Here is a 20,974-nt window from a genome sequence, read left to right as displayed (position 1 = left end):
ATGTTCTGAACTTTCTATTCATCAAAGAAACCTGAGAAAATTACTCAGCTGTATTCAACAAAATAATAATAAATGTTTTTGAGCAGCATATTAGAATATTAGAATGATTTCTGAAGGATCATGTGACTGGAGTAATGTTAAAAAATACTAGTGCTAAAAATTCAGCTTTAAAAATCACAGCATATTTAAATTATAGTCAAATAGAAAACCGTTATTTTAAATAGTAAAAATAATTCAAAATTTTACTATTTTTGCTGTACTTTAGATCAAATAAATGCAGGCTTGGTGAGCAGAACAGACTTTTTTAATAACAAAATTTTTTAACTGGTATTATATATACACACACATACATACATAATCCCGCACGAATAATAATACTAATCACACATTTAAAATCATAACCACACATTTCATTACATTTAAAAACAAGGCACCACATATAAATGCATACATCTTATTGGGCTAGATAAAATTAGTACATTCAATAATTTAATAATTTCATAGATTCACCTCATAAGGTCATGCATTGACAGTCGCTTAGCGATGACGTTGTGAACGTCCAACTAGGCCGACAGATGGCAATGTTTATTTGCTTTATTTGGTCCGTTGGACCACCCTACTACATTTGAACTGATAAACAGCGATAAATAAATGACTTAGATATAGAAGTTATCGTTGCATGTTACAAATATTACTATATATTAATATCATATAAGTTAGCTATTAATTCATTTTCTTTATTTTGCGCCTCACGCACTACAGTGCAAGTGATTCAGGACAGTGTCATAATACGCTAGTAGCTGTAGTTGTCAATGTTATCCGAGCGAGGGCGAAGGTGTACGACCCGTGTTGTAACTTGTCAAGAAAGTTTTGGTCGCCCTTGTAGGGCATAATGTCGGGGAGGTCCTGTTCTTCAGCTGTCAATTGAATTCTCTGGGATTATTTGAGTGAAATCATGCTGTGCGTCCTGACCAGAACTGCGGTAAGTGATTGTTATTATCATACTGTATTGACTCTAATGCAAACACAAGGACATTAACAGTTAATTAAACGCATGACTGGTATTATGCATCAATAGTAACTTAGCTGTAACGCCCCACGAATAACTTTTGATATCATGCTAGTTTTTCTATTCTTTGCTACGTGATCTCAAACATTGTATGCATTAGTTGTGCATCATTTATGTCTGAATTATGGCATGTTAAGATAACCAACATTAGAGTACAAATCAGCAACAAACATGTCAAAAAACACAGATCCTGTTCACTTCGACAACCAGACAGATCACCGATCAATATTGCCGTCGTGCAACAGACCAAGTTTAGTTATAAGTTTTAAAAACAGTGCTGGAAGGTCGTACAGCTTTTAGAAACACGACAAAAAGAAATCAAACAGTGTTAGAATAGAATTCTTTTATTATTATTATTTATAAGTGACCAAAACGCAGTGCATTTTTAATTAAATTGAATGAATACATTTAACTATGTTGTATTATAACTTATTTAGACACATGACACCAAGCCCGCAGAATATAAAAAAACTAACTAGATTATTGTTGTTGTTGTTGTTGTTGTTATTATTACGTAAAATAATAGTAATCTTTATATTTGTTTATTGTTTAAATCTTGTTTAATCTGTTTTGTTCTCATAGCTACCGGATCTGCTATGTTAGTATATTCCATGTATAATAATAAATGTTTATAAATTGTCCTTTGTATTCTTAGACAAGGACGGGCCTGGTGAAGCCCTGCCGTCTATTAAGCCCATTGCCGGTTGTCCAAATTTCTGAGCGGCCGCTGGCCCATCAGGAGAGTCTGCCAAAGCTGCCCGTTCCGCCGCTGAAGCAGACATGCGCACGTTATCTGGGCTCGCTAGAGCCGCTGATCAGCGAGGAGGAGATGGCGCACACACGCGAGCTCATGGACGAATTCCTGCGGCCCGGTGGAGTTGGAGAGAGACTGCAGAAGAGCCTTGAGCGCCGCGCACGCAAAACAGAAAACTGGGTGCGTAAGAAGCACGAACTTTTGTGTGTGAGGGAAAAGGGTGTCAATGTTTTCCTGTTCGTGTGCTATAAATTATTATAACTGTATTTCATCACTTATTTTTTAGTAATTAATAAAAATTAGTTTACAGTTTCCAAAATACTTTTGAATTTTATTTCAATACCATACATAAAATAGCTCTAATTCCATATACAGTTTAGGTCAAACGTTTACATACACCTTGCAGAATCTGCAAAATGTTAATTACTTTACCAAAATAGGGGGAGCATACAACATGCATGATATTTTTATGTGTAGTACTGACCTGAGTAATACATTTCACATAAAAGATGTTAACATATAGTCCACAAGAGAAAATAAAAATGACAAATGAAATCTCAAAAGTTAACACACTTGATTTTTAATAGTGTTGTTACCTGAATAATCCAAAGCTGTGTTTTGTTTTGTTGCTGTGTTTAATGATTGTTGTTCATGAGTCCCTTGTTTGTCCTGCTGTTCTTCAGAAAAATCCCTCAGTCCCACAAATTCTTTGGTTTTTCAGCATTTTCATGTATTTGAACCCTTTTTAACGACTGTATGATTTTGAGGTTAATCTTTTCACACTGAAGGACTCATATGCAACTATTACAGAAGGTTCAAACACTCACTGATGCTCCAGAAGGAAAAACAATGCTTTAAGAGCCGGGGGTGACAACTTTTTGAATTGAAGATCAGGGTAAATTCAAATTTTTTGTCTTCTGGAAAACATGCAAGTATCTTATGTAGCTTCTGAAGAGCAATCCTAAATGAAAAAAATATTATATGTAGGCAAAATAAGAAAAATGTGCACATTTTCATTTTGTTCAAAAGTTTACACCCCTTGCTCTTAATGCATAATTTTTCCTGCTGGAGCATCAGCGAGCGTTTAAACCTTCTGTAATAGTTGCAAATGAGTCCCTTGATTGTCCTCAGTGTGAAAAAGATGGATCTCAAAATCATACAGTCTTAGTTGGAAAGGGTTCAAATGCACAAAAAGGAAAAAAAAAAGAATTTGTGGGACCTAAAGGATTTTTTTCTGAAGAACAGTGAGCGGTTTAACTGTTCAGGACAAACAAATATCTCATGAACAACTATCAAACAAACAAAAAACACAGCCGTGGATCATTCATGTAACAACACAGTATTAAGAAACAAGTGTATGTAAACTTTTGAATGCCATCATTTTTATAAATTCAACTATTATTTTTTCTTGTGGGAAAGATAGTGAAATATGAAATATCTTATTCAGGCCAGTACTAAATAAATAACATGCTGTATGTTGCATGTTGTATGATCCCTCTTATTATAGTCGAATAATTAACATTTTGCAGATTCTGCAAAGTGTATGTAAACTTTTGACCTCAACTGTATCATTGAAACAAGTGTGTTGAGAAATCTCATGCTACTTAAATCTGTAAACAACAAAAGAAAAAAAATGACCATGCCTGCATGCTAGCCAATCAGATAGCGCAGAGGCATGTCAGTCAGTTTGCATGATATGTTGCTGACATGTTTGTGGATGTGAGGCTTTGAAGAGAGGACTTGTGGTAAAAATAGGATGCTGTACCAATTCTAAATTTATTTTTAAGTTCATACACAGTAGTTTTATTTTATAATATGTGCATTCAACTTGTATGATGCAGCTCTCTGACTGGTGGATGCAGTCGGCCTACCTGGACTCTCGAATGCCTGTGGCGATGTACACAAGCCCAGGTGTCGTTTTACCCAAAATGCACTTCCAAGATCGTCAGGGACAAAAGAGGTGGGTGACAGTGGTTGGTTTTATTTGGGCAATGAGATATAACTGAGCAAATTTAAGTATTGAAGACAATGTGTGTTTGAAATATATACTGTAACTGTTTAAGTGTAATTTAAATACACAAGTTTGGGGTCAGTAAAATAAAAAAATAATGTTATACTTTAATTCAGCAAGGACGCATTAAACTGATCAAAAGTGATAGAAAGAATTTTACATTGTACCAAAATGTATATTTTAAATAAATTCTGTTCTTTTGAACTTTCTATTCATCAAAAAATACTGAAGAAATGTATTATTTTCTACAAAAAAAATATTAAGCAGCACAACTGTTTTCAGTGTTGATAAATATGAGAAATGTTTCTTAAGCAGCAAATCAGCATATTCAAATGATTTCCTATTTAAATATCTTTTAAGATGTAATTTATTCCTGTGATCTAAATTTTCAGCATCATTAGTCGTCTTCAGTGTCACATGATCCTTCAGAAATCTTTCTTAAATGCTAATTTGCTGTTCAATAAATATTTATTATCATCATCATCATCATCATCATCATCAATATTTAAAACAGTTGAGTACATTTTTTCAGGATTCTTTGATTAGTAAAAAGATCCAAAGATCAGCATTTATCTGAAACAAAAAGCTTTTGTAACATTATACATTGAACAATTCAAAAGCTTAATAATTTTATTTAGCAAGGATGCTTTAAATTGATCAAAAGTGATTATAAGGACATGTATAATGTTACAAAAGATTTCTATTTTAGATAAATACTGTTCTTCTGAACTTTCTATCAATCAGAGAAACCTGAAAAAATTGTACCCAGCTGCTTTCAACATCGTAATAATAATAAATGTTTTTTGAGCTGCAAATCAGAATATCAGAATGATTTCTGAAGGATCATGCGACTTGAGTAATGATGCTAAAAAATTCAGCTTTGAAATCACAGGAATAAATTACATTTTAAAATATGTTCAGATAGAAAACAGTTTTTTAAATAGTAAAAGTATTTCAAAGATTTACTGTTTTTGCTGTACTTTGGAGCAAATAAATGTAGGCTTGGTGAGCAGAAGAGACTTATTTTTTCAACATTAAAAAACTTACTGTCCAAAAACTTTTGACTGCTAGTGTAAATATAATAGAAAACAATTATTATAATGTTGCTCTTTTTACTATGTTTTTGATCAAATAACAGAAGTCTTGCTGAGAATAAGAGAATGAGAGCTTGTTTCTGCCATGGGATAAAAAATTAATGCATACATAAAAAAGGTGATTGTGACTTATTTTTTATATTATTTTTATTTAAAAGAATTTTTAAGATAGTGAAGTAAGAATAGCAAGATATAAAGCGAAATAGCGAGAAAATGTTACAATTGCATGTTTAAATTATGCAATTCTGATTTAATATCTTGCAATTCTGACTAAAGAAGTTGCAATTGCTGTATATTTATCTTAATATACAGTAATTAATCTTAATTTAATCTTACTGATCCCAAATTTTTCCAGTGGGAATTTATTATTTATCTGATACTTGAATCCAAAGTGACTTATAGTACACTTATTACAAGGACAGTCCCATTTGATAGGCATTGGGTTAAGTGTCATTGCTCAAGAGCAAAGTAGTGATCATGATCATTCCAGGTTCAAACATTTAGATGGTCATCAGCTCAGTGCATGACTACACATATACACTGCCTGGCCAAAAAAAGGTTACTATTTAGATAGACATGTGCCGGTATTCGGTAATGCAATAAATCGCGGTAATGAATATGCACGATATTGTTATCGTGGGCACTTCAAAATACCGTGAAAAATAATAGATCAGAATTTATATTTATAGAACGCGCATTAGCTTATTTTCCGTCAACCGCTTAAACAAACACGGTGTATATGCTGTGCGAAACACGTGCGCACTCTGAATGTAAACAATCCCCACATGTAGAAGCACTGTGTGCATGCGGCGCACCGGGCGCAGTGCGCACTCTAGTCTAATGTAAACAATCCTCACATGGAGAAGAAGCATGGCGGAAGGAGGAACACTGCCGACGATTTATCCCCCTTCTAAAAGCAGGGCTGCCAACTCTACGCATTCAGCGTGAGACTCACGCAATTTACACTTCTCACACACTCTCGCGCCACGCATCCATTTTCTCACACAGAGAAAAATCACGGAGCAAAGAGAACATGGAGACCGACAGACTACTAGAACAGAGCAGGTTACTTTTGATATTAAAAAAATTCTCAGGTTCTGTCCATTTTATTCCGAAATTCAGACAATAAATACCGTTTTGGTGCTTGTAAATGTGACGTGACCGATCGCTGTAGCGCTTCAGTTCAAGTAAACCGATCATCTGTTACTTTTTATTTAAAGATACAGTACAACTTACCGAAAGATATGCCTACATAATTTCGATCAGTGTTTTTCAACCACGGAAAGAGGTCAATAAAACTGCAGGTGAACAATTATGTCACAGAACGTTACATTTACCTTAGTTGACTTGAAAAAAAAATAGCTATAGAGAGGAGTATTTTGCTAAATATATGCACTATATTACATTTGTATTATATTTTTACTTGTCATAATTGTTATTATAATGAAAGCCAAATTGTATTTAATTTAATTTGTTAATTTTTAACCTTTAATAATACCAGCTAACAGGGCTCTCTGTCTGTTTACAGCATTATGTGAGATATATATTTTTTTTCTTGAGAAAAATTTATATGTTGGCTATCTACTGTAGCCTACCTAATTTTTATCCAAAGAGTCAATATTGAATCAAGATTGAAATCAAATCCCAAGAATTGAAATCATGAAAATTGTGTAAAATTCTGTTTAGTTACCAAATGTTTTGACAATCCCAATTACACCTATTGTAATGCAAGTTATTTTTTTAATGCAAGTTGTTCCCTCCCCCACCACCACCACCACCACTACCACTCCATCCATTTCTCCTGAGCAATTAAAATATTGTGATAATACCGTATACCGTGATAAAAGCTCAATCAATTAATCGCAGCATGAAAATTTGATACCGGCACATGCCTATATTTAGATTTAAATAGCAATTACTGAAGAGTTTATGACTGTATCATTATTGCAATATTGCATATTGTTATATGTTTTGCAACAATTCTTTTAACCCAAACTGATGCAGTGCATAGCTTTTCTTTTCTGAAAAAAAAAAAAAACATTTTGGGTGTCCATATTCCAGGATGACAATGCTAAGATTCATTGGATTCAAATTAAAAGAACTGTTTCCAAACATACACTATGAAACATAATCACTGCAATAATGATTCAATTCTAGTATTTAAATCAGACAGCAACTTGTTTTTTTTTTTCTTGTTTTTTGGCCAGTCAGTGTTCGTACAGTATGTGGCTATATTCTTGAAAAGCAAAGAGTGTTGAATTATTTCCAACTTGTTTTGGAGCAGTCTTCAGATTTGGAGTTTTAAGTTTCACATCGACCTTTACACAGAGTTCTCACTTTGCTTGGCTATTTTTGGCATATGTGTTAGTCATGGCATTGCACTGTTTTTTCAAAGGGATGTGCACTTCAGATTCGGCCCTGTTCCCATTTTAGATTTGCCCTTATCAACACCTATAGTGACATTTCATATTTAGCCATATACTTTACCAATATGTTTACTGCTTAAGATAGTATTAGGTTACACGTGTGGTGTTTGTATGTTTACATAACTGTGTTGTTCTCTGCTACATGATATCTATAGTCTGCTCTTTTCCAGCCACAGGTTAACAGTATTTTTATCGCTGACGGTCCTTAGTGTGAATGAAAACAATTGTTATATAAAATGACTCAGAAATTTCTTTTTGACCTGCATGCCTTTTTTTTAACAGTGACATAATATGCTTTCATAGGCTGTTCAGATTTAGCATACCCTGCATTTTTTTGATTATAGGTTTGCTGCTAAACTCATTGCTGGGGTTTTGGATTTCAAACGCATGATTGATAGGTGAGATATTTTATTATTTTCTGAACCATTTGGAAAGAGTAAAGATGTATCAGTTTGTTTTAATGTACGTTCTTGACTGTGGCATAGTCAAACATTGCCTGTGGAATATCTGGGGGGCAAGCCTTTGTGCATGGACCAGTATTACCGGGTGCTGAGTTCATGTCGGATCCCTGGACCCAAGAGAGACACTGTGCTGAACCACGCCATTGGAATGACCCCTCCTACACACATTACAGTGGTCCACAACTTTCAGGTGCTTCTTGACGGTGATAATATTTCATAATATTACTGTTATACTGTATTGCTTTAGCCTTGGTAAGCATTAAGGTTTTAAAGGGGTCCTATTATGTCTTTATTTTGTATTGGGGGTGCACTAGAACATGCTCTCATGCTTGGTGGTTTCAAAAAATGCATTATGTTTCACATCATTTACATTATTACAATAGTTTTCTCCCCAGCTTGGCACAAATGGCTCGATTAGTTCCAGGTTTTGATGAGGGGACACCTTCCCAAAAAAAAAGAAATGTGTTGTGATTGGTTAGCAGTCCAACTGCGTGATTGGCGAACAGCTCAGTCCTGCCACGCCCCTTCCCAAAGCAGCAAGTCCTGTGTACGATTGTTAGTGCAAGCTAGATTAAAGTGATTCTTATGTTTTAAAACATTTGAAATAAAAGTCTATGTTCTAAAGCTTGGGAGTGCCAGGATAATTTTTAATAGAACTCTGATTGTATTTGTCTGAACACCTAGGATGCATAGAGGGTGAGTAAATAATAAATTACAGTAGTGTTGGTCCTATCGTCAGCCTGTGAGATCACTGATACATGGTATTATCATTAATGTGCTATTTTATTTAAGTATTTACATGCCTGAATCCAGCTCCCGCGTAAAGGCCTTTCCACACTGAGCACGACAAAGAGAAATGAATATCGCACGTGATGATGCTCTGAATTTAACAACAGATTCCTATGGATGTTTCCACATAGGCTCTGAACATTTGCGCACAGAAAAAGCAAATGTTTTTTAGCAACCAGTCCGACGAATCTTTTCAGTTTCGTAAAGCGAAAACACGGCCGTCCAATAAGATTTGAGCATTACATCATGTGCCCCGGAGCAGCTGCTGTTGCACAAAAGGACGAGAATTGTGGCGCTGTTTCGAAAACCAGTGTAAACAAACACAGAAGAAGAGTATTCCTAGAGAGAAGAGGATGCGCTCTTGTTATAATCGCATCTGAGAACAGATGGTTATTCTCACATGTTCTTGATATAATTTCTATTAATTCTCCACTGAATTATGTGATCTGGAGGAGAACACTGTCCGTTTTCTTCCACGTATGCGAGTGTTATATGATTCAGAACGCGTTTACTAGATCTTCTGTATTTAAAAAAAATAATCATTGAATAAATGTTTCTACTGTTCTACACATGAAATATAAAAGCAAACAGACATATGATTGTTATATTATACATTTCTGTATCTGTTTTGTACGCAGCTCAGGATTCTTATTATAATAAGCAGTGTGGATTTTTTAAACATCAGAAGTTACTATAAGCACTCAATGGATGATGTTATATCCATATACAAGATACATATCTGAGGAAAAATGCATTGTTGGTCGACGCCACCTAGGCGTAAGTTAGCAGAAGGCAAACATTTAGTTCGCACTCGGTGTGAAAGCTCCATTCATCATCGATTCACCTCGTGTTTTCACATCGCGCTCAGTGTGGAAAGGCCTTAAGGCTAGTGAAGCTATCTACACTGTATGATGAATAAATCTCTTAAAACAAAATGCACACGTCTACGGCGTGGCTCCAACATGGCAACATATGTTAGTCACTCTAGTCAATGCTTGTCTTTACATCAGCCTCAGCTCTGCATGAGTTTTGACCCTCTATACCGCACACGTCAGCGACACAGATCCAACACGGCAATTGGAGGAGTTCACGGCCACTTTAGTCAATGCTTGCGTTTATACCAGCCGCCCTGTGGCTCGCTGAAGCATCCCATAATCGGCTGTCCATGCTACATTACTAAATTTAAGCTGATCCCCCACCTCGTCCCTCCATACCTGCCAACGATTCGATTTTCCATAGGCAGGATTTATTTGAATTGTATTCTAAAGAGCTTTGTGACATCATAATATCCGAAAAAAATGCTGTGTAGTCCAAATGAGCCATTCATTGTAGTTCTTAAAAAGGGATTTTTTTTAAAAACTAAACATCTCCCATTGGAGTGGACTTTGAGATTTGTAGATGTTTTTTATGCCCAAACCTAACTAAAATTCAAGAAGTGAAAAATCATAATAGGACCCCTCTAAAAAATATTAGCAGATCAGATAATCTGTTAAAAATTATAAAAGTTTCAAATACAATATGTTGTTTAAATTGTTACTGCCTTGAGCAATTATTTTGGAATAAAGGTAAATGCTTAAAAACACTAACTTGATTAGATTTGGTTTGGAATATCAAGCAGCATAACAAGCTGTTTTGTTGCTGCACCAGGTCTTACATTAATTATAAGGTGGATATATTTGAGCTTTGGGTTTGATGCTGTGGTATTTGCCAGTGATGTTGAAGTTAATTTTGTTAGTATAGGTGATATGCAGTATGATAAAATTAATAAAGATGAAAATATAAATATCTGTTTCTCTCTTTATTCCTCAGTTCTTTGTGCTGGATGTGTACAACAGTGATGGCTCACCACTCACTGTAGATCAGATCTATGTTCAGCTGGAGAAGATCTGGAACTCTTCCCTTCAGACCAATAAGGAGCCGGTTGGCATCCTGACATCCAACCACCGTAACACCTGGGGCAAGGCCTACAACAACCTCATCAAGGGTGAGTTGACTGACAATTTGTGTGCTGTGTGTTTGATCAAGTCAGCTGAATCTGTCTAGGAAGAAGACACATATTTCTTAGGCCTTGTTCAGACTGTCAGTCCAAATCCGTTTATTTGTGTATCTGATTGGAATGTGATTTGGAATGTGGAATGATTTTAATCCTTTTTAAGCCCGACTCACACTACAGGAGTTTTAGCCCGATTTTGCCCCGATTTTCCCCACCCGAGAATCGGAGCAAAAATCTTGTCAAGCACCTCTATCGGCCCCGATGTTTGGCGCAGATTATCTGGTAATGTGAGGCGTTCAAAGATCGAATCTTGCACCCCCTGATTTGCTAGCACACAGATCGGGGCTGCCCCGATTTATATCAAACATGTTTATAAGATTTAAAATCGGGATGATGACGGCTTTGTGCTTAAATCAGTATAGGCTACTTTCACAACAGCCAATGCGCAACCGCGAGGCCAAGACTTTTGGAAGATGGCCTGGTGTCAAGAAGGGCAGCAAAGAAGCCACTTCTCTCCAAAAAAAGCATCTGGGACAGATTGATCTTCTGCAAAACGTATGGCGAATGGACTGCTGAGGACTGGGGCAAAGTCATATTCTCTGATGAAGCCTCTTTCCGATTGTTTGGGGCATTTGGAAAAAGGCTTGTCCGTAGAATACAATGCATTTTCCAGCACGATGGAGCACCATGCCATAAGGAAAAAGTGATAACTAAGTGGCTCGGGGACCAAAACATCGAAATTTTGGGTCCATGGCCTGGAAACTCCCCAGATCTTAATCCCATTGAGAACTTGTGGTCAATCCTCAAGAGGCGGGTGGACCCCACTAATTCTGACAAACTCCAAGAAGTGATTATGAAAGAATGGGTTGCTATCAGTCAGGATTTGGCCCAGAAGTTGATTGAGAGCATGCCCAGTTGAATTGCAGAGGTCCTGAAAAAGAAGGGCCAACACTGCAAATACTGACTCTTTGCATAAATGTCATGTAATTGTTGATAAAAGCCTTTGAAACGTATGAAGTGCTTGTAATTATATTTCAGTACATCACAGAAACAACTGAAACAAAGATCTAAAAGCAGTTTAGCAGCAAACTTTGTGAAAACTAATATTTGTGTAATTCTCAAACTGTATATATTCACATTTGCGAAATTGCATAATTTCAAATTCTGATAAAGGGTTTTGCAACTCTGCATAACCTGTGAACCCTGCTTAATTGTTTCCACTCTAGAGCTTGTGTGAATTATTTAGTACTGGGCTTTGTGTTGTTGGACATGGTGTTTATTTTCCTGTGCCACTCATCTTTATGCTGTTCCAGACAAGATAAATAAGGAGTCAGTGAGGGCAATTCAGAAGAGCATCTTCACTGTGTGTCTTGATGCTCCAAAGCCACAAGTGTCCGATGAGATGTACTTTAACAAGGTGGCCGCTCAAATGCTCCATGGAGGAGGCAGTCGTTGGAACAGTGGGAATCGCTGGTTTGACAAAACACTGCAGGTTACTGTCATGCATTTATAGCTGTACATATATGATCACTGAATCCAGTGTATGTTCACAGGGTATAGTTATTCTTGTGTACCCAGACTCTTTTCTGTATCCCACAGTTCATAATTGGGGAGGACGGATCATGTGGACTCACTTATGAACATGCTCCGGCTGAGGGACCTCCTATTGTTTTCCTGGTGGACTATGTTGTTGACTATATGTAAGGATATGACATATGACAAGATTTTGTCTCTTATGCTCACCAAGGCTGCATTTATTTAATCAAAAACACAGTAAAACAGTAATATTGTGAAATATTTTTACAATTTAAAATAACTGTTTTCTATTTTAATATATTTTAAAATATAATCTATTCCTGTGATGCAAGGCTGAATTTTCAGCATCATTACTCCAGTCTTCAGTGTCACATGATCCTTCAGAAATCATTATTATCATCATTTATTATTAATATTAATGTTAAAAGTAATTGTGCTGATTAGTATCATGATACATTTCTTCAATAAACTGTTTAAAAGAACAGCATTTACATTTTTTTTTTCATTTAAAATTTTTTTACTGTAAATTTTTGATCAATTTAATTTGTTTTAAAAAATGTATCAATTTTGATTTACCAAAAATTGGTCAATAGTAATATGAATGTATTAATTAGCAGTTATGAACCGATACTGATAAGCTGATTATTATTTTTAAGTTATGGCATATAACAGATAAATGTATAATATTAAAACTTTGCCCTGTTCTATCTAAATACATTATTAATAAAACACTAAAAAATAAAGTCCATCGTTTTAAATGCATTTGAATGCTAGTTTTAAAGGCATCATAACATTATAACAGTATTAAAATGGATAGATGGATACGATTTAACAGAGTTATAAAATAATTATTGTTTTTCTTAAAAATTAATTCTTAAAAACTAATTATGGGAGCGTTATATGATGGTAATCTAAATCTAAATAATCTAAATACGCAATCAAACACCAAACCATAAATTTAAATTTAAAAAACAGTGCTGTTCTAAATAATGCTGATATAATGTGGTTCCCTAAACACGAGACCCAAAATAGGTTTTATAATGTAGAGTTGTTGTTTTTTTGTGAAAGTATTGTTGTTCAAAAAGCTTATATATAATATATCGTGCATCGTGTTTATAATAGGAAGAGAACCGAGATGGTACGGACTCCCATGATTCCACTTCCTATGCCACAAAAGCTTCGATTCAACATCACGCCAGAAATCAAAAATGACATTGAGAAAGCCAAGCAGAACATGAACATGTAAGCACATTTCAAACTGTTATAACGGTGTTTAAATAAAAATTCACCTGTACTATTACATCAAATACAGGTCTGTAATCCTCTCATATCCTCTGTGTAGAATGGTGCAAGAGCTGGACGTCCGAGTGCTCAACTTCACACACTATGGAAGAAAATTCCCAAGGTCTCATAAAATGAGTCCTGACGCATTCATCCAAATGGCTATTCAGTTGGCATACTACAGGTAAGTTTGACATCCTACTGCTGAATAAAGCCTATAAAATCCCTAGTCTTCAGATAGCATGTTTTCACATCCCAATGGCTTCTCTCACTTCATTTCCTAGGTTGCATGCATGCCATTTATGCTACATTTCTTCTTGTCACCATCTTTAAAGGTCAAGTATGTAATTTTTATGTTAAAATACATTCTTTGTACTTAGTTTCATGTGCAAAGTGATATAAGTAAGCCATTTGTGGGTTGACTTTCTCAAAGAGTATAAACACTGTAGCTCTGTTTGTTCGAGTGGTCCAACAAATCATATTCTGGCTCAACCAGTGACGTGAATCTGGGGCAGCACTACTTGTATAAGTAGCTACACAGCCAAAGAGGGTTTGGAAACAGTTTTTTGCAATTCTGTTTAGTGCCACTAGTGGCGTATAAATTACATACTTCACCTTTAAAATATGCAATTAAGAAAATACATATTTTACAAAAAAAATGTTTTTTACTAAAATTACTAATGTGATTTACTAATGTTTTCACAAAGTAGAGAAGTTGCATGTGGATGGAGAAGTATCTGTAATAAGCAAACTTGTGTGTGTATTAAATTATGCAGCTAAAACTAACTTTTTGACACACCTGCCACTGGCTGGTGACAATTTTTGCAAAAACAGGCAGTTATTACTACTACAATGACTAAACATATTTACAATGTTTTTTTTTTTATTTTCCCTGCTACTTGTGTCTCTATTTAATGCATTAATTACAGCTATTCAACATTACAGTATAATTTAAAGCTACTATTTCTTATTTTTAGGCTCTGAAATATATAACAACTTTTAATTTAAGTGATTTTAATACAATCTTCACATAAACTACTATACAAATTAATCTTTATTCAAGTTAAAAAGGTAATTTAGTGACTAGAGCAGTCGAGTGATGATTTCTCTTTTGCTTTTATTCTTAAATTTCCATTAACGACAGACTTCAGCAAGTTTCACTCTATAAAACCTGATGCACATGTCGCGAATCTGACACATATTTGATTTTCTCACAACTCTTTATGGTCATATATGACTTTATAACTCATTTAAGATGAGGTACCTCACCAAAACTGTGCATTTCGACATAATTGTGTGTGTTTTCATCCATTGAAGTGCTACTGGTGCACTGTCTAAAGCGGCTCTATGAACACACAAACTTTCAAAATATACTTGACTGCACCATTCAGGTAAAACCGAATAACCGTGTCTAGAGACAGGCTGGCCATCACACTACTCTGACCTTATCAGCCTGTTTGTATCCTATTATTTGATTCCCTCTTGTCGCTTATGACAGAACAGCTAATCACGATGATCTTGTCTTCGGAAAATATTATTTTATTCGCTTACGTCAGTAACAGTAAATCTCTTTAAAAACTGTCTGTTGTTTTCACTACATTGCATTGTTATATAAAAGTTTTACCCGCCAACTGGCGACTGACTACTTGCCAACGCTGAATTGACTTGCATTTGGCGCTTGACGAGTGTTAATTTTAGGCCCTGCTTGTATGTATCTATAATTACCATGCCAGTCCACTTACAATTGATCTTGTTCCTGTGTTAGGATGTATCAGACATGCTGTCCGACCTACGAGAGCGCCTCCTTACGCATGTTTAAACTGGGCAGAATTGAAGCCATTCGATCCACCACTACTGAATCCCTCCAGTTCACACAAGCCATGGATGATTCATCAAAACATGTACAAGTTTGCAATTTTAGTTATGCATTCTCATTTGAGTATGTTTTGTGAATTTCCCATGTTATTTATGCCCATAGTGTTTCAATTTCACATTTGCAGAATAGTGAGAAAGCAGCTCTGCTCGAAAAGGCCATCAAAGTCCACAGAGAGCACACACACATGGTGAGCATCATATGATTTTAAAATGGTTACACATTTGTCATGTTATCAAGAAATCGCAATAAATATAATCTAAATTTTAAAGGGGGCATCAGAAGCCAATTTTCCACAAGTTGGTATGACTCTTCAGGGTCTTCATGAAATGTCCGTAGCATACTTTGGTTAAAATCACTCAATGGTTGTGTAAAACAACAACCTTTTACCTTGTCAAAAACAGCTCTGTTCACAGTGACCCGTTTCTGTGCATGGCTCTTTAAATGCTAATGAGATACTGCTCACCCCATCCCTCTCTTCAGTTTTTTGTATATTCAGTGGCGCATTACCATAAAAAATTTAATGAATCCACTGCGTCCTCAGTGACTCTGATAGTGAGAGAAAATGAAGAGCCTTATATTCACTTTTAAATCCAACTACAAAACACCTGCATTGCTTACGAGACATTGTTGCCGCTATAGCAGCTCGAGCGCAGAGAAAATGGTGAACAGGATTTTTTTTATCATTGTAGAGTCTTTGTGTACACACTGCCAACACACACATTTATATGCAAACACCATTTAAAGGTGAATTTTGCATCCAGTGTCCCCTTTTGATCATTTTATTTCATATTATTTTATTGATGCTGTTACAAGTCTTTTACAACTTATTTTGTCTCCTTCTGAACTCTTTGTTTCCTTGTAATCAGGCCATCCATGGGCAGGGTATAGAGAGGCACATGCTGGGTCTAAAAATGATAGCCATTGAGGATCTGACATCTTTGCCTGAGATCTTCATGGACACATCGTTCGCTGTGGCTTCACATTTTAATCTCTACACAAGTCAGGTTTGTAAACTCTCGGTTCTTGACAGCTAATTACTAAGTACTTAACTTGGTTACTTTTTATGAAACGTAATGCATTCTGTTACTTTTCCATTACTTTTTAAATTATTTCTTTTTTTTTTTTTTATAAAAAAGTTTTATTTTTGGCAAAAAAGCACTTTCACACCAAAAGTGAAATAAATAAGAATCAATCATTTCTTTTTGAACCTTGCCTTATACACAGATGCGTTGTCATGTAAGAATAGAAAAGGGTCCTGTCTGAACTGTTGTTATAAAATTAGAAGCACACAATTCCCTAGAATATTGTTATATGCTTTAACACTAACATTTGTACTCATGGAAATTACTAAAGTAGTCAAACCTGTTATTTAGAAGGGTGTGTCCCAGTACTTTTGGCAATATAGTGTATACTTTTCATGTATACACAGAGTTTCAGTTCTTTTTTTCTTTTTTTTTGACAAGCTCAAGTTCAAAGACCAAAATGGCAGAAAGCGCATCCTGTTTGCTTTCATTATTTTACAAAAGTGCAATATTTGTTGTTATTGTGAGTGCACACTAATTGATGTACAGTCTTTACATATTCAAAAGATGTATTACTCTTCATGGCGCTGCCATCTGTCATGCGGCTACCACACTCTGCACAGACACTTGATTGAGCTGCCATGTAAAGTTGCTACTGAGATATTTGACATGCTAAGCCATATTTGAGGTCGATGAATGATAGGCGAGCGTTTGGATATCCTGCCCGATGTACTATATTACCACATAGACCAGCCGTTAATGATCTAACAGACTGCATGACTTTGCCACTTCCTGTGAATTGTTTTTCTGTGACTAAGCGATTAATACAATTTTGGTCAACCAAGCCTCTTTTTGTCGTCTAACGGTTAGTCAACTATTAGGGGGCAGCCCTAACATTTACTTACATTAACACTGCCCTCCAAAGGCAAAGGGCAGTAACTACACATTTGGTCAAAATTGAGTTAAGGCTTAAAATGGACTTTGTGACAACTGTTTTGTCTTGTGGCAAAGTCTCCTGGTTAAATTGCGTCCCGTTTCAGAGAAATGAGAGTTTCAACATGTTTGCCTAGCTGGTGTAAAAACTTTAAAGACATTTTTCTCAGTTTCACTGTTGGCGTAGTTACTGCACTTTGCCTTTGGAGGGCAGAACAGTCAAGGTTACTTCTTAGTTTTACTAAACCATTTTCACCATTTAACAGGCTTTGTTTTTTTTTATTTTTGCAACTGTGCCTTTAAGACATTATATGTAAATGACCTCTGTTATTATTAGCTAACCTTTTTGCATGTGAAATGAGTTGCAGTGCTTTCTTACATCTTGTGGATTTGCATAGTTGGCCTGCTTTGCATTGTGCTCAAACGGTTTAGGGTGCTCAAATACTCAAAATGGTTTAGGGTGAAGTGATGAGATAAGGGACCTTGCTACAAATAGACTTAAGCTGCTCGTAACATTGAGATCCTTCAGAAAGGTTATTGTGCACTAGCATAAGTGCTAACCCTCAGCCAATAACAGCACAATGCTTGATAGAATCTCGAAATCAAGATAAAAACAAATGAAGATACAAGATACAAATTCTGGTATATCTATGCCTCTTCCTTTCTAAATACTGAATATGCATTGATAATGACATTTGTCCTGGTGGTTGTAGTTTTGTTAGAGACTCTTGAGTTACAGTGTCTCACTGTCACGTAATACCTTTCATGTCATTCTGCCCTTAGATATAGTTTACACTACAGATACATAAATCTGACAGGGTTGCAGTAAATGCTTCTCAAAGGACACTTCTGTGCTATGCTGTTTTGGAACGTATTTACAACTGAAATGATACTGGGGTGTTAGTGTGGTAGATTGCAGCATTGCACCTTAAAGGGATATTAACAATTCTGTTATTAATTACTCATCCTCATATCGTTCCAAACCGTTTATTCGGAACACAACCTAAGATATTTTTGATGAAATCCAAGATCCATTCTGACATCGCATAGACAACAACGGTACTACCACGTTCAAGGCTCAGAAAGGTAGAAAGGACATTGTTAAAGTAAACTCACAAAACTTACAAGCAGAAGAATGCAAAAGCATGTGTTGTGAGACCTTTTGAACGTGCATCGAAGACACCGAAGAGAAGAATGCAACGTTTTCATGTAAGCAGTGGTTGTATTCTTTGTTTTACAGGTTGGATCAAAGACAGACTGCGTTATGTGTTTCGGACCCATGGTTCCTGATGGTTACGGTGTCTGCTACAACCCCATGGATGACCATATCAACTTTGCTGTGACTGCCTTCAATAGCTGTGATGAAACAAACGCCACGAAACTGTCACAGTTTCTAGAAGACTCGCTTCTGGACATGAAGACTCTTCTGGAGCAGGTGTCCAAGACCCAGTGAGTGGCGACACTTCATTAATGGCAAAAGAAACTCTCTCAGAAGCCCTGGAATCTTTTCAGATCGGAGGCTTTTACCACTTTCAGAGTGACATATTGGAAATATCGGTTCATATCGGTATTCCATATCGGTATTCCATATCTTAAAGGTGATGTTTGTGATTGATTTAAATATGCAGTGACTATAAGAAACCAAGGCTATGTTCACACTGCAGGCAAATGTGGCCTAAATCCATTTTTTTGTGAGTCAGATCTTATTTTCTCATGACTGTGAACAGCGCAAACCACATGGAATTTGATCTTTTCAATTCCGATTTGAGCCACTTCCATAGTTGGTACTAAATCCGTTACAGGTCAGATGTTTGCGTGACTTTTACGTCATTCTAGTTACGATTCTGTGCTCATGGGAGATTACCCTAACCTTGACCCAAAGTTATCAAGAAAGTTGAGAAATGTAGTCAGTGGAAGTACAGTGATTTGTCAGATCTTGCAAGTATTACAATGACAACTCTATATGAAAGCTCTTTATCTGCAATTAGGGGCCAAGCACAGAAGGTGTGATGGCACCTATTGTATCCGTTGGTGTTCTTATTTTTCTTCTTCTTCTGTTTCTTCCGCTCAAGTCTATGGCAGCCCATAGAACTGCTTGCGGGAAAGTTGTAAAATTTGGCACACTGATAGAGGACAGTCTCAACATTAACTATAGCAAGTTTGGAGTCTTTAACTCAAAACTCTCTAGCGCCACCACTTGTCCAAAATTTCACTTTCTTTATGCTAATAATTTTTGAACGGTAAGGCACAAAATCAAAATTCTTTTGATTTCTCTGAATCCTTGGGTTATGCCAAGTCGAATGAAGTTCAAAATTCAAAAATCGTAAGGTTTAGTTTTTTTCTATTTTTTATAGTTCGTAAAACCTATTTTATGAACTCGCCCTAGACGGTTTGTCTGATTTTCACCAAAATTGGTGCAGATCATCTTCAGACCATGCTGGCTAAAAGTTATGGAATCAGGAGCCTGAGAAGTTAAGAGCCAGCGCCACCTAGCGGTAAAATCTAATTTTCACATGCTTACAACTTTGAGTGTGGTAACGGGAGTCACCTTTTTGACTCCTGAATCCTTGCCAAGTCCAGCGACACCAAATATGCCAGGTTTTACCTTATGATTTGTGCAACGTTTTAGCACTTAAAAAACATTTTAGAAACCGTTACTCCTATCAACAAGAAACCACCGTAGGAAATTTGAAAACATAGTGTAAAACATTAGCTATACGCTAATGCCCAATTGTCAAAATTTTGATAGTAAGTGGCAAAAAAATACAAAGTCAGCCGTCTGTCATTTTTTCTCTTCTCATATAGAAAAATGTCTATAACTCCAAAACAAAATTTGATATTTTCACCAAATTTGACACACATATGTATGGGCACACTCTTAGGATACATTAAAAAAATGAGTGGGATTGTGCCACTTGGTGGTGCTATAATTAAATAAAACATGAAATTGCTTTATTGCTTTGTTGGTCTGGTGCTCCATGCCATGCTTAGCTCCTCATTTTCCCTTTGGTGTGCTTGGCCATGTAATTGCTGCTTGCAGCTATATTTTCACCTGCTTCTGTAGAAGATCACACTTTGAATATAAACACATAATCACTTACTTTATGTGTTTATTTCCGTATGACTCCACAGTTTTCCTGTGGAATTGGGCTACTTTTTCCACTGTTGCCACAGGTTGTTTTACAACTTTGTGGGTTGAATCGACACCACTAATGTGATATTTACCTCCTTGAACATGATTGGTCTAGTTTTGGATTAGTTTTGAGAAGTAATTGGGTGGATTTTGTTCCTGTTCGTATTGTTCTTTTGCGCATACAGGTCAGTTTAGAACCATGATTTGTTCACACTGGAAATCTGATATTGACCACTTTTGAAACAGCAATGTGAAAAGCTATACAAAAAATCGTATTGGAGCGAAAATCTGAATTGAGCACTAAGGCTCGCAGTGTGAACGTAGCCTCTAAACACCAATCTAAGGTTGATTCCCTTGCAAAGTGTAAACATTGTGACTATGTGGTGCTTTTAAAACTTTTGTTTGTTTGTTGAGCTACCTGACCAGCCTGAGACAGCAACATCGACTCAGTAGTGTTAGTTTGCGGCTGGACTATCTGCTTGTCCAACTGCTGGAAGTCAGGAAACCGGTTTGAAAACAGTAATTATTTTTGCAGGGTATTTTAGTGGCACAGAAATTACACATTTAACCCTTCAAAGAAGTGACAAGTACAGATG

The 20,974-nt window shown here is 36.0% G+C and overlaps 1 protein-coding gene across 1 annotated transcript; it reads left to right on the top strand.

Annotated features, from left to right (window-relative positions):
* The first annotated feature begins 576 nt into the window (after window positions 1-576).
* LOC141286528 (carnitine O-acetyltransferase) lies at window positions 577-20,827 on the top strand. Its single transcript, XM_073818580.1, has 14 exons — window positions 577-982; window positions 1,725-2,003; window positions 3,665-3,783; window positions 7,699-7,752; window positions 7,840-8,005; window positions 10,414-10,588; window positions 11,911-12,089; window positions 12,197-12,297; window positions 13,256-13,375; window positions 13,476-13,598; window positions 15,180-15,315; window positions 15,415-15,477; window positions 16,157-16,294; window positions 18,486-20,827. The coding sequence occupies exons 1-14, from the start codon at window positions 956-958 to the stop codon at window positions 18,696-18,698; spliced, it is 1,893 nt and encodes a 630-aa protein (XP_073674681.1). The 5' UTR covers window positions 577-955; the 3' UTR covers window positions 18,699-20,827.
* The last annotated feature ends 147 nt before the right edge of the window (window positions 20,828-20,974 follow it).

Source organism: Garra rufa, chromosome 15 (genome assembly GCF_049309525.1).
Source record: "Garra rufa chromosome 15, GarRuf1.0, whole genome shotgun sequence".
Lineage (NCBI taxonomy): Eukaryota > Metazoa > Chordata > Actinopteri > Cypriniformes > Cyprinidae > Garra > Garra rufa.
This window is presented reverse-complemented; position numbering and strand designations above follow the sequence as displayed.